A 14,043-nucleotide genomic window follows, 5' to 3' on the forward strand; every position below is an offset into this window, starting at 1 on the left:
AGTTAAAAAGAAAAAAAAGACTGGAAATTAAAGAAGGCAAGTAAGTAGGGAGAAAATGCAAAGGAGAGGTTTGCAAACCAAACCAAACCAGCATGAATGCCAATATTAATGTCAATTAAAATACAACTCAAAGCCAAAAGCATTAATCAGGCCCAGAGGAAAAACATATAATAGGGAAAACGTTAGTCAAGGAAGATGCTCCATACAAGTCATAAACCTTACTAGAATAAATAATATAGCAGCCATACATTTAAAGCAAAAATCTCAGAAACAAAAAGAAATGAATGGAGACATATTTATTGTGGGATTTTTAAATATGTTTCTCTCAGAATTTGATAGCTCATGTATAACTAAGGTAAAGACATAAGGAATTTGAAAAATACAATAAACTATATATTTTTCTTTCTTTGTTTAACACAAAAAATAATTGTATATTGATTGATGCAATTGATTAAAGAATACTGATAAATTTTCCAAAGCAGAGATTTTTGCTTTAATTCATTCAAAAAAATGAATCTACGATAAAGATATTAAGAATATTTCCTTGTTATTAGGAAATTAAGAAATCTCTTCCTCATAATTCCTGGCTCAAAGAGGAAATCAAAATGGAAACTTTAAGTATCCTAAAGGGAAAAGAGAAAACATTATATCAAACCCATTTGATGCAGCTAAAGCTGTATTTAGAGGAAAATTTGTAGCCTTAAATGATTTTATTATTTAAAAATAAAACAAAGCAAGATATACAAACTCATGCCTATCACAACATATTTGGAGCAATATGTATCTTATTTTTCCTTTATTATTGAAAAAATAACCAAGCAGGTCCTAGTGCTTCCATTGATTCTGGATTTTATTCGTTGGGACTATTTTCTTTTTTCCTTTTTCTTCATTTTGTCAGCATCACAGTAGGAATAAATAAAGTGATTAAGAATTTGTCTTTCTGAAAATCATAAGGAAAAACAGGATTAAATTTTCCATGTATGAGTATTTAAGCATTTAAATGCTAAATAGAGAAATTTCTGAAAAGAGGAAAATATCTAGTAACAGTACTAAATATGAAAGTTTGATAAAAGACAAAAATAATCAAAGGCTATTACCTTTAATACCTAAAGAGGCTCAGTTGCATAATTACTGATTAAGAAGATTAAACTTAACATTCAAAGGTTAAGCAGGCTTACTAGACAGACCATGGATTTTAGAATAAAACAGACTTAAGCTTCTGGGCTGCCAAGCATTAGCTAATCATTTAATCTTTCCAATTCTTCATTTCCTAATCTTTGATACAAGTATCAGTACTTACCTTGCACAGTTGCCCGAATGGATTAAGAATGCTGCGTGTGAAAAACTGAGACAGTGCTTGGCCCATCAAAGACAATGAATAGTAGCCCTATCCTTTTTTTTTTTTTTTTTGAGACAGAGCCTCAAGCTGTCCCCCTGGGTAGAGTGCCGTGGCACCACAGCTCACAGCAACCTCCAACTCCTGGGCTCAAGCGAGTCTCCTGCCTCCGCCTCCCAAGCAGCTGGGACCACAGGCGCCCGCCACAACGCCCGGCTATTTTTTGGTTGCAGCCGTCATTGTTGTTTGGCGGGTCCAGGCTGGGGATTCGAACCCGCCACCTTAGGTGTACGTGGCTGGCGCCTTAGCCGGTTGAGCCACAGGCGCCGAGCCGCCCTATCCTTTTATTACTGGGTGCACAGCAATATACAGTGATTTGAAACTAGAGATAACTGTGCCAAAAATTTCACAGAAGCTAGGGCAGTTTTACTACCCACCAACACTGGTAGGCTTTGCTACCCTTCGAGATAGCTATTTGGCTACGGGAAGGTGCTTCAAGTGTCTGGCCTCTATTCCCTCTTCTGTAACATGAAGGAGTCTTCTCTGTTTCTGAACATCCATGATTCCCTAATCCTAATTATGTATTGCTTTATTTTATTTTATTTTATTTATTTTTTATTTTTTTAGACAGAGTCTCAGTCTGTCACCTTGGGTAGACTTTTGGCTCAAGAGTTCCTTTTGCCTCAGCCTCCCAAGTAGTTGAGAATACAGGTGTCTGCCACAACACCCTACTAGGTGTTTTGTTTTGTTTTGTCTTTTAGTAGAGATGAGGTCTCACTCTTCCTCAGGATGGTCTTAAAATCCTGAGCTCAAACTGTCTACTTACCTTGGCCTCCCAGAGTGCTAGGATTATAGGCACGAGCAATTATATCTGCCCTGATTATGTATTTTATGCCTTTGATAAATAGTATAGAGCAGAACTGTAAAACTTTGGTCACTTCCAGTTACTGTCACCTGTGTAGTCAAAACCAAACAGAGGTGACTGCAGAAGATGTCATGTTGTCAGGTTCTATGTGCGTGTCATCCTGCCCATGTCACAAATGCCTACTGAGGTCCGGAGATCAGGGATGTGTGTATACATGCATGTGTATATACATCCGTGTTCCTGTGTCTCTCCACTTAAGTTTGCATTTATTTGTTTTTACAATCGTGTGTTTACTTTTTATTTTTTATTTATTTTTGAGACAAAGTCTTCCTCTGTCACCTTGGCTAAAGTACAGCGGCACCATCATACCTCAAACTCCTGGGCTCATGCAATCCTCCTGCCTCAGCCTTCTGAGTAGCAGGGACTATAGGCATGTGCCACCACACCTGGATAATTTTTCTATTTTTAAAATGATATGAGGTGTCTCCCTTGCTCAGGCTAGTCTTGAACTCCTGACCTCAAGTGATCCTCTTGCTTTGGCCTCCCAGAGTGCTGCTTGGATTACAAGCATAACCCCTGTGTTTAGTTTTGATCCATTCCTACCCTTCTCCATAACTTGACTCTGTATTTATTAATTGAAATATACTTTTCATAAAGTAAAATGCACTGATCTTATGTGTACAGATGAGGCTGATACTTGCATACCTGTGACCTGTGACACCCATATGATGATACAAATCATTTTCACCATCCCAGAAGGCCCTTCCTGGTCCTTCCTAATCAATACTTCCTACCCCAAGACGTGCTGTTCTGATTTTTTTTCATCATAGGTAAAATTTGCCTACTGTAGATTTTCAGATAAATGAAACTGCACAGAAGGTATTCTGCCGTGTCTGGCTTCGTTTGCCCAGCATAGTGGTTCATACACTTTGTTGTATACAGCAATAATTCGTTCCTTTGTATTGTTGAGTGGCATTTCATTATGTGCATATACCACAGTTTATTATCCATTTTCCCGTTGACGGAGATTTGGGTTGCATCCAGTTTGAAGCTATTAAGAATAAAGTGGTTATCAACATTCTTGTACATGTCCTTTTGTAGACATATGTTTTCTTTTCTCTTGGGTAAATACTCAGAAGTGGAATTTCTGGATCACAGAGTAAGTATATGTTTAACTTTATGAGAAGCGGCCAGAACTGTTTCCAAAGTGATTATGCTATTTGGTATTTCCACCAGCCGTGTTCTGGGGGTTCTGATAGTTCCCTGTCTTGGCATTTGCTGTTGTCAGTCCTTTTCATTGTAAGCATTGTCTCTATTTTTAAACTTTATACCAAAGAATTTATTTTAAAATAAGCAAAAAAAAAGATTCTTTCTTCTGATACCAGAGATACCATATGAAGCAAGTTTGGCAGGAATTAGTAAAAAATATGAGAGTGCACACGTAAAATTTAATGTCAATTTAATAGCTACTCAAAAAAGCTACAAGTTGTCATTCAAATGTTACCCATGTTTACCATATTTAGATGCAGATTCCATGCCCTCATGGTTTTGTTTATGCTGTTCTGTCTGCTAGGAATGGCCCTGCCTCTCCTTGTCATGCAGATTCATCTTTGAGACTTAAAGGACACCTCCTCTGAGCAGCCTTCTATCATTCCCTGTCCACCCCAAAATTGGGAATATCTCTCACAAGCATCTATTACACCCAAAGCTTATTTCAGTTACAGAGCTTATAACTATGTGTCTGTCTCCCACATCAGACCATGAGTTTCCTGAGAAGATAAAGATAATTTATCTTCGTACCAAGTAAGCCTTATATTCAATCAATGAAGTTCACTGAATGAGTGGATAAATGGATTCTGAATATTAAATCACAAGCTAGGAAGAAACACTTCTTGGGTAGCCATATTCGTGGGAGTTGTAGTGGAGAAAGATGGAGAGGGAGTCATAGCTGAATAAATTCACAGAAAACTGGATTTCAGATCACTTTGCCTTTCACAAGTAGGGGCAAGGTAGATCAACAACACATCTTTACAATAACTAAGGGGGGCCTACAGAGTAAACTTTTGGGTGACCTAAATTAGACCCAGGGATTAAAATAATTTTGCAGATAGAATAGCGACTAAAGACATCTTGTTTAAGCTGCTCAAGTTATAAATAAACTCAGTACCAAATACTGTAGTGGCAACACACAGTTAATGGACACTGAAGGCTTGCCCACAGCTCTCTGTCCCCTTTTTCCTTCTCTAGTTTTATTTTTTTGTCTTGCTAGAGTTTTCTCTATTCCACCCCCTGCCCCATCTCCCATTTCTTTACCCCTTGACTCGGGCCACTATTTTAGGGGAAAGCTAACCCTCTCCGTTCCTCTTTCTCTCTCTCGCAAATCTACCTTTTCTGGGGTCCTATTCTTCCTTGGCCTATGACCTACAAGGGATAATCCAGTGAAATCATTTCAGCTGAGTTGATAATAATTCCGCCTGACACATCTGCTAGGTTTTAAAAAAAAATCTCTGCATATGTGCTCAGCTACAAAAGCACTGCTGAGATATTCACCAGCTGAAAAGCATTAGTGTCATCCTTGACACTAGAAAATGACAAGAGGTTTGGGGCATGAGCATTCAAAAGGAACCTCCCATTTGCTTGTCAGCCTCTCACAGAGCTGGCACTGAGAAGTGAGTGGGCTGCTGGAAAGCCGAGCTGGGAAAGAGAAGCTAAGATTCACGGGGGCAGACGCTGCATCAGCCAAGTCAGCACCAGATAGCAAAGCTCTGGGGCCCGGGCTTCAGGATCTATCCCACCACTGCCCTAAGGAAACCAGGGAGCGGGGGTGCTAAGCAGAAACAAAGGCAGCCTGTCCTAAAGTTATCTTGCAGGCTAACGGTTCCTGTCTCAGCAGCTGGCGAGGAAAACCCAGTCAGGTAAACACAGTGTCTGCAGGGAAGATCGGCTTACCCTCATATGTGGGACGATGTAGACCCAAGTTGAACAGGGGCTGACAGAGCCCTCTGGGGAGTCCCTAGCTCACTCACTAACCAAGGCTTGGTTAACGCGACACACAGACAGCAAGGAGCTGAGGTGCTCGCAGCCAGCAAGGTTTCCATGAGGGCAGAGATGTAACAGACACCTCTGCACTGTGAGTCCCTGGCCAGGTGGGCCTATCTGCTCAGGAAAGACAGAAGTGTTCTTTCCCCAGGTTCCAACACATGTGGCTTCTAAAGGCAAAAGGAGCTCCTTTGGGACCGCAGAGGACGGTTTTACATACATGCACCAAAGCTGAGAAAAAGAGCAGGCAGGCAGGCTGAAGCTTGCTGCAGAGCTGCGGCTGGGCCGCTGGGAAGATGGGCCGCAGCCTGCGAGGAGCCTCGCGGCTTCCTTCTGAAGTGTCAGACTGGCCCAGAGGTCTCAGGAATGAGCTTCTTGAGAGAAATGAGCGCCCCCCGTAGAAAACACCTACTTCTGCCTCAGAACAGGGTGAAAGCCAAGCCACTGGTACTCCCCTGAAACCCAACACATAAGCTCTTTGAAAGGTTTTTAGGCCCTCAGCCCTCAGTCTCTGTTGGAGGAAAACATCATTTTTTTCCCCCAAAACACACACACCTCTGTCAATCTTGCCTACAGTAGAGTTCTGTCTTACTTGGGGAATGGAATCCCAGGAAAAAGAAAGGGTTTTAACGGGGATTTCAGAGGAGCAAGTTCTTCTGACTGTGTTTGGGGACAGAGACTGGGGACCCAAGAGAGTTGGGTAGGTGACAGAGAACACGTTAGCAGCCCCGCACAGCCTAAAGGACAAAGTGAAGCTGAGGATGATCTGTTTGGCGCAGGAAGAAATAGAACTCGCACTCACATTTGCTTTGTACTTCCTCCTGTAACAGCTTGCATGTTTGATAACGTACGTGATACACCAGTGGCCCTTGAGTGCGCTATATAAATATCCGCCCTGGGCCACGATGTGCTCATGCTGGAAGCATGGGGCGTGTGATCCCTCCCACAGGCATCTGAGAGGCAGCCGGGGAAAAGTTTTGTTTCCTCTCCTCAGAATCGTTTGTTCCCTGAGCTGGCACTTCACACACTCACTAAGACAGCCTAGTTGCCCCCGAGATGCCCCTGAACCGATTCTGCTCACTCAGTCCTGAACCAGGGTAAGTCCTGGTCACGTGGCGTGAAGCAACGCCATCCCGAGGACGGCATTTGCTCTCTTTGGGGGTATAATAACACATACAGATTCTCATACACCTCAAAAAGCCTGCCACCAAAGAGGAACCAACAAACAGGAAATCAAATTAGACAGAATAAAACAAAACTCTGAGATAGTACAAACACCCCCTGGAGAAAATCAATTAGCTGTAAGAAAAAGAGAAACCTCCTGGAGCCGCTCAACCACAGGCAAAATGAGTTCAGAAATGGGTGAAAAAAACCTCTCGCCTGCTTTTTAATAAGTGGGAATATAGTCACTGGGGCTGCTTTCAAGAAAAATTTCTTTTCGTTGGATTGAAGTTAGCACAACACTATGAGTTTTTTGTTTGTTTGTTTGTTTTGAGATAATATTTTCCCTTTTGTGGCCATTTGACTCTGGTGGCTAGAAACTAGAACACTTTCTATTTGGCACAAAGCAGTGTATTATGAGCCACACGTGCATGAAATAATAACTGAAGGCCTCATCTTACCTTCGTAGGGAACACTCTGAAGATACTCTTTGATTTGGGTGGGAGAGAAGGAGTGCAGCAGTGTCAGGAAGTCCTGCTGTGCCCTCTCGTACTCGCTCTGGTACATGGTCTGCTTCTTGGTGCGCTCCTGGTTCCCCATGTAGCTGTGCAGCACAGACGGGACTGCAGAGGCACACAGGACAGAGACCCGCAGGCAGTCACCCGAGCACAGCACCCCTGACGGCCCCACTCCCGTGACTAGGGCAGAGCCCCTGGGATGTCCTGTCTGCTCCTTGCTGTTGGAGGTGGGAGTGGTGGGAGAAGCAGCCGGAGAGAGAGTTTGCCCACCACTTCCAGAAAAGAAGTTCTCCATGAACTGGATTCTTATGTGGGTCAGTGTATTAGGATTTGTGAAGGAAAACCAAATTATGCTTCGTAACGTATTTTGAGAAGGGTGCTCAGACAGCCTGTAGACAGAAGTAGCCCTGCAGAGTGGCTTGTGTTGGAGTGCCGCGCATCTGTTGAGAAAGTCCCCAAGATGCAGCCAGGCTTTCTCTGGGCGCCTCCCTTGCCTGGATCTGGGAGAGATTAACTGAGAATTTGACACTTGGGGAGATCTAAAAGAAACACTAGCCATCTAACCTCTCCGAGGGCTGCTGCCTGTGAGTGTTATTCCACAGAACAAGCCCCCTTTGCTAGCCAGGCCTCCTTCTCTTCCCTTCTCTTGGCTTGTTCTGCCAAGCTCCAGCCACATTCTTTCTGTAACCTTAAAATGCTATAGAAGAGACAACCATCTGGTCATGTCTTCGAGTTCTTAGTTTTCACGTGACTCCCATGTGTGTTAATAGATTTGTATGCCCTTCTCCTTTCAATTGCCCTTTGTCTGTTGAATTTTTTAGCAAACCTTCAGAGGGCAAAAGAGAAGGTTGGCCTCAGCCCCCACAGTGGTCACATGCACCACCTTCTTAATAAACAAAGCTTGTTTTTCTTTCAGAACATCTCCTCTGCAGCCTTGGGACAGCACACTAAGGTCTCCTTCCAAGGACCCAGGTGTCTGAATGAGCAGCTGGAAGCATGTTGGTATTTATGTTGGTATTTATGTTGGTATTTCGTTTTCCATTCAGACTAATGGGGGTATGAGGTGCAGGCAACCCTCAAAGATAAGTGATTACTTAACTATTTGATGCTCAGTATTGTTCACTTAAAGTGCGTTCTGATATTCATGGAACTATCATGAAAAAATAACAAAGACATGATGTGAAAACATAATTTCTACAACTTGCCCAACCTTGAGAACACCTTCCAGTTCTGGGTGACCCCTAGAAGGGACTATAGGCCAAATGGAGGGATTAGACTGCTGAGGGAATTTGATACCACACCCAGAAAAGAGCATTTGTAGGGTCTGGAAAAGAGATTTACAGGTCCTATAGTAAGGTTTTCATAGACTCACAGATCTGTGTACCATTGACTTTCCCTGGGAGATGTAGAACCAATGATTAGAAGCTCAGTGAGGAATATTCCAGCTGCTACAACTTTTTAAACAGTTGGAACATCTGACAGTGAAGGAGCTGCCTTGGGGGATGGGCTCCATTCTGAAGTGAGTACACAGAGATAGTATCACCCCTCGGCCAGGGCAAGGTGGAAGAAAGAGATCACACCTGTCCTGAGTCTCTAGTAACTTTTAAGCTACTTTCTACTCTCAATGTGCTAAGCTTCTATTCTGTGACTTTTGGCTCAAGAAACTCCCAACTCCATGTCAGTAATAAATCATGTTTCAGACTGACACCAAGTTTTCTTCTTTGCCAGCAGCCTGGGAGTGGCTTGGTCATGGAATTTGTGTGCCATCTGGATAATAGACAAAACCAATTAGATCCCTTCCTAATCTTTTTTCCATTTTACAGCCACCACATCCTTCCCTTACTTCATAAGGAGGAAGCGTCCCTGCCCCGTCCCAGCCTGCTTCTCCTCGGCAGAGCCCATACTTGTTTTGTGGATTATCAAAATTGGCCAGGCTCCTCTGCATTGAGAATCCCTGCTTCCAGGGCTTAGAGTCTATAAAATTAGTCTAACAACTACAGGTATACTCACCTAGACCCTGAGAAGCAACTGGCAAGCTCGTGCAGCAGCCATATTTGACACTAGAATTCTGAAGCTCAGGAATTTTAGCTGGAATTTGGTAATTCTGTCGAAATTCAGTGTTTAGAGGCCGAGGAATCAACTTTTTCCATTCCGTAGACAACAGAGAACTATTCTTAATCTTCTGAGCTGTGGTGGGGGATAGAAACAGAAGGTAATTATTACTCCTTGAAAGCTATTTTTAAAATAGCTTTTCACTCCATTTTGCTTGTGGAAGTAGCTTCCAAGTTATCATACCAAAACCCCACTCTTCTTATACTAAGAGGTACAGTCAATGTACTTTTTATGGACACCTTGATCGAAGAATAATTGTCTGCTTTATCAGTCACAGAAGTGCATGGTCAAATGATTATGAGTAGTTTCTAATGAATATATTCGTATGTCAGTTAGAATTGTTCTTTTGTTCTACTTAGTGGGCAAAGAGGCACCGATCATTCCCCCAGGTCTGCCTACTCCCCAGGACAGAGGTGAGCAGTAGAGTGAGAGACTTTGGATAGGATTGCCACGTAAAACACAGAATGCGCGGTTAAATTTGGATTTCAGATAAACAATGAATACTTTTTTATTATAAAGATATATAAATACTTATTATCTACTGCATATCATTATTCAAATTTGCCTGGGCATCTTATATTTTTATTTGCTTAATCTGTCAGCCCTAGACAGGGTGTTATATATCATCTCTACTGGGAAAGATCCATTCAAACTTATGCCTCACTCATGGAGGCTTAGGTAGCATCATTGTCTTTAGTGGACAATAGCACTGTAATTTCTTTGAAATATCTCCGCTAAAAAACATTCATTAAATATATCGTCATTAATGTCTACGAAGCACTGTTAGTTATACAAACATTACCAGATTGGGAGGAGAGAGTCACAAGCCATCTATCTCGCTTAGAGTGAGTGAGATTCTAATTCTTGCTATAAAGCCTTAGTTCAGACCCATGTTAAACAACATCATCTTTATTCAGAAGGATGAAGATGTTAAAAATGTGGGTTTCATGAGCAATGCCCAAACACTGCAAATTACTATTGACACTGAATTCAATTTTCTTCCAAATTAGTTTTTCAATAGGTCTTTTCAAAATAAATTCTAATATACATTGTATGTCAAATGATTCTTAATGGCATCACTGGCATACGCTGTATATCAAAAGATACATAATTGTATCTCCTGGCACCTGAGAGCATTTTAATATTGATTTTTTAAAAAAATAATTTCTGTGTAGACCAGCAGAAGAGGAAAGGGTTCTACCACATTCTGCCTTTCATTTTGGATGATGTTAGAGGAGAGGACCCATGTGCTCAATCGTCCTCCTAGTGACCGCATAAACTGCCCATGAAAAATAGTCTACAGAGAGAAAGAAATTGTAGAACTCGAAATCAGGGAACCTGGTAAAATATTTTGGAAATCATCCAATACTGTTCTTATAACTTCCATCTATAACTTAGTGCTATGCCTTGAACGTGTTCCCCCACAAAGCATGTGTTGGAAACTTAATCACCACGGCAGCAGTGTTGGGAGGTGGGGCTAATGAGGGGTGATTAGATTATTGCCCACATGAATGGATGAAGGCTGTTACTGTGGGAGTAGGTTGGTTATTACAAGAGTCTCTTCCTGATAAAAGGATGAGTGTGGCTCCCTTCCTCTCTTTCTCACCTTCACGCTTTCTTGCCTTACCACCTTTTTCCATGGGTTGATCCAGCAAGATGGCTGTTACAAGATGCCAGCCCCATACTCTTGGCTTCCCAATCTCCAAAACCATGATCCAAATAAATTTCTGTTCATTATAGATTATCTTGTCTCAGCTATTCTGTTACAGCAGCACAAAATGGACTAAGACACTTGTTGTTTATAATTTACTAATAGCTTTATAGGGGAAAAAATCCCCATTGAAATATTTGATACATATATCTGTATCTTTTCCCTAGGGCTACCACTCAATAGCAAATGTTTTCAGTTTCCTTATGTGTTCTATGGTGTTTGCCAAGGTTATAGATAATTAAGCCATTATTCAACCTTGAGGCAACTAGTATGATTAGAAAGATATCTACAGTGCAAAAAGATACAGAATGTGATACTCCTTGCAACCATAACATTTGGAACTGTGGTTCTCAAGTGAAGATAAGACATGAGAATTATCTGGGAAGGGTTTCTCAGAATATAGCTGCTGAGCCTCATGCCAGACATTGAGAATCTCTAGAAGTGGGTCCCAGGCACTTAGATGTGAACAAACTTCTCATGTGCTTAAGAATCACTGACTCAGAGCTTTGACTAAGGTTCTAGGAAAGACCAGAGCATGAGGAGTTATGTCAGGGGGAGAGGAGAAAGACAAGGACTGAAAGGCAAACACAGGAAAGGGCTTTGATGATGGGTTAACATGGAAGGAAACCATCTCTGGAGTGTCCATGCAATATGCTCTGGTTGGCAGAAGTGTGGGGTGTTTAGGGAAGAAAGAGTAGTTGAGGGTGAAACAGAAGAGATAAGCGAGGGCCGGGCTCTGAAAGGTCTTCAAAATCTGGTCCACATGGACCATGATGGATCAGTAGAGAACTAGAATAGTTGGAAATGAAGATCCATAAAAAGCAATAAATCAGGACCTGGGCTTAGTCTAAGTTCCTTTGAAGATTAAATCTCTGACTTTGTTGGTCCTCGGTACTTAATGGCAGTAATAGACCTCATTAAATATTTATCAAATTAATGAGTGAACCAAAAATCTCTAGAAACATAATTGTTATGGATTAGCAATTGATATCTGAACTACACTCCAGTGACTTGCCCATGTGATTTATGCTTAAGGTAACTTCTAATAAACTGTATATTATTCATTCCATAGTGTGGGATTTTGTTCTTCTCAACTAATAAAAGCTTTTATTGTCTCTATAAAGTTTCATGTTAATGAGCTCCTTCACACATTATCAAGAAGAGAAGTTCCTGATATAATGTGACCCAACCAACACCTGAAACCCCCACAGTGGTGCTGAAGTATAGGCAGAAATGATAATCATGACTCAGAGCAAACCTGACCCAAAGACCCCTTCCAGGGAGACATCCTTGCTCCTCAGGAGCTCAGCCCCCACCTCCATTTCTTCTCCTCTTGATAGCTATGATACTAGAGTGGTTTAGCCCAAAGAAAGAAATTAGCCTATTTTAATATTATGCATGGCATCTGCAGAAAGGCCCAATCCAAACATAAATTTACAGCAAGGACTATTCAACACCGTTAGGCGCATGGACACATAATCTTAACTAAGCGGGAACTAGCTGTGCTGGCTTTGTCAGTTGTTCTGATTCATCAAAGCCAAGTTCTTCAAGTCCAAATGTGAAAACAAACACCTTCTAGTGCTTCACTCCTTTGCCCTGATTCATTAATGAGGATACAAAACTAAGACATTGTCCCTGTGCTTCAGAAGCTTAAACTATTAGAAACACACACACACACATACAAGGATAAGGACAGTTTCATGTGACAAGTCCTGCAAAAGAGACAAGAACCTGGAGCTACCAAAACACGAGAGGACCATGACCTAAAAGTAGGTGATCAGAGGAGGCCTCCAGGATTGAAATGAAGCCCATATCTAGACTTGAGTTAGGTCTAGACCCAGCTGTGGAGGAGGGGAGAGGTGTTCCACAGGGCAGAAGCAGTGTATGCAGATGGCACGAGGCTCCAGCAGGTACAGTGAATGTGGAGGACGCCTGGCCACTTGGTCGCATCCATGAATATGGATGAGGGGAAAGGCAGGAAGCCGGCCAGTACCAGTCTGAGCAGGACTCATGCAAGACTGATGCTTTTATCCTGAGGATAACAGGGAGTCATTGAAGGGTTTTTAATCTGTAAAATGACATCAATTTGCATATCCAGAAACTTACTTTGGCTCTAGTATGGACAGTAAAAGTATGGACAGTAGATTTGAGGGGACAACACTGGAAAAGGGAGTTGGAATAGGGATGACCCAGCAGAGAGACGCAGACGGAGGCAGGAGAGGAGGGTGTCTTGACAGGTCCTGAGAATTTACCTACCCATGGGGAAATGATACCCTGCCCAGGCTGAACAGACAATTTTGCCTGGAAGCTGAAAAACATCTTTTAAGGATGCTGACACGTTGAATGTTTTCCCATGACCCTTAATGTTTATCTGCAGTTATGGAGGCCTTTTGATCCCATATCCACCAAGGTTTTAAAAAGGTACTTCCTGTACATTCTCTCCCTCATTCAGCAAATGGTTACTGAGTTCCTTCTGTATACCAATCATGGCACAAAGCCGTGAGTGAATAAAGGCCTCTGGGAAGCTTACTGAACAGTGGAGGAAAGAATAAAACAAAACAACCCAAACCAAGAATCAGTAACAAATGACTTCACAATGGAAGGAAACAAATGAGATGGTGGCTGCCCTCTCAGGTAAAATAACAAGGAAGGGGCACAAAGAGAAGGTGCCGTCCACGCTCAAGTCTACAGAATGACAAGGGAAACCACAGAAGGAGCTGAGGCGAGGGCTAGACTCTTACCTGTGGGGTACAATGTGCACTACTCTGTGATGGGCACAGACTTCAGCATTATACAGCTCATCCATGTGACAAAAACACTTACAGCCCTTTAATGTTTCGAAATGAAAAAGAAAGTTGGCATCTCTGGCACTGAAGCAAGGCCATGTGGTTGGGGCCTGGTGAAGGAGGAGACTGCAGCAGCAATGACGGTGAGGGAGTAAGGTTCAGTCTAAAGTAAGGTGACCAGATGTCCCGCTTTTGGCAGGACAGTCTGGATTTTTAACAATTTGTTCTGCATCCTGTGGCATTTTTAAAAAGTCCCGATTTTTGGAAAGAATGCATGACAAGCTAGGGAACTGTGGGAGAACGGGAAGGGAATAGATGGTTCTCAGCTGCCATGTGGCTATTTCAGCAGGATATGAATTTTATATTATTTTTGTTAATTTTATAATGTTAAACTTTAATAATAACAAATAATTGTTGAGAACTGATTATTGAGAACTGCTTATCAAAGTTCGCATTGTTGATCAGTTGTTAGAATTCGACCACCATTGTTTGGACTTAATGAACAATGGCATTGT

At 42.0% G+C, this 14,043-nt stretch overlaps 1 protein-coding gene across 1 annotated transcript in view; it reads right to left on the minus strand.

The window, feature by feature from the left end:
- Positions 1-863: 863 nt before the first annotated feature.
- The window catches only part of TEX26 (testis expressed 26), a 30,874-nt gene continuing 17,694 nt past the window's right edge, over positions 864-14,043 (minus strand). The window contains exons 5-7 of the mRNA XM_023517764.1: positions 8,930-9,106; positions 6,863-7,024; positions 864-940 (exon numbers count right to left, since the gene is read on the minus strand). Coding sequence (XP_023373532.1) covers positions 864-940; positions 6,863-7,024; positions 8,930-9,106 — 416 coding nt within the window. The remainder of the gene's footprint in view (positions 941-6,862; positions 7,025-8,929; positions 9,107-14,043) is intronic.

This window comes from Otolemur garnettii, unplaced genomic scaffold, assembly GCF_000181295.1.
Source record: "Otolemur garnettii isolate 467f Iridium unplaced genomic scaffold, OtoGar3 scaffold00120, whole genome shotgun sequence".
NCBI classification, from domain to species: Eukaryota; Metazoa; Chordata; class Mammalia; order Primates; family Galagidae; genus Otolemur; species Otolemur garnettii.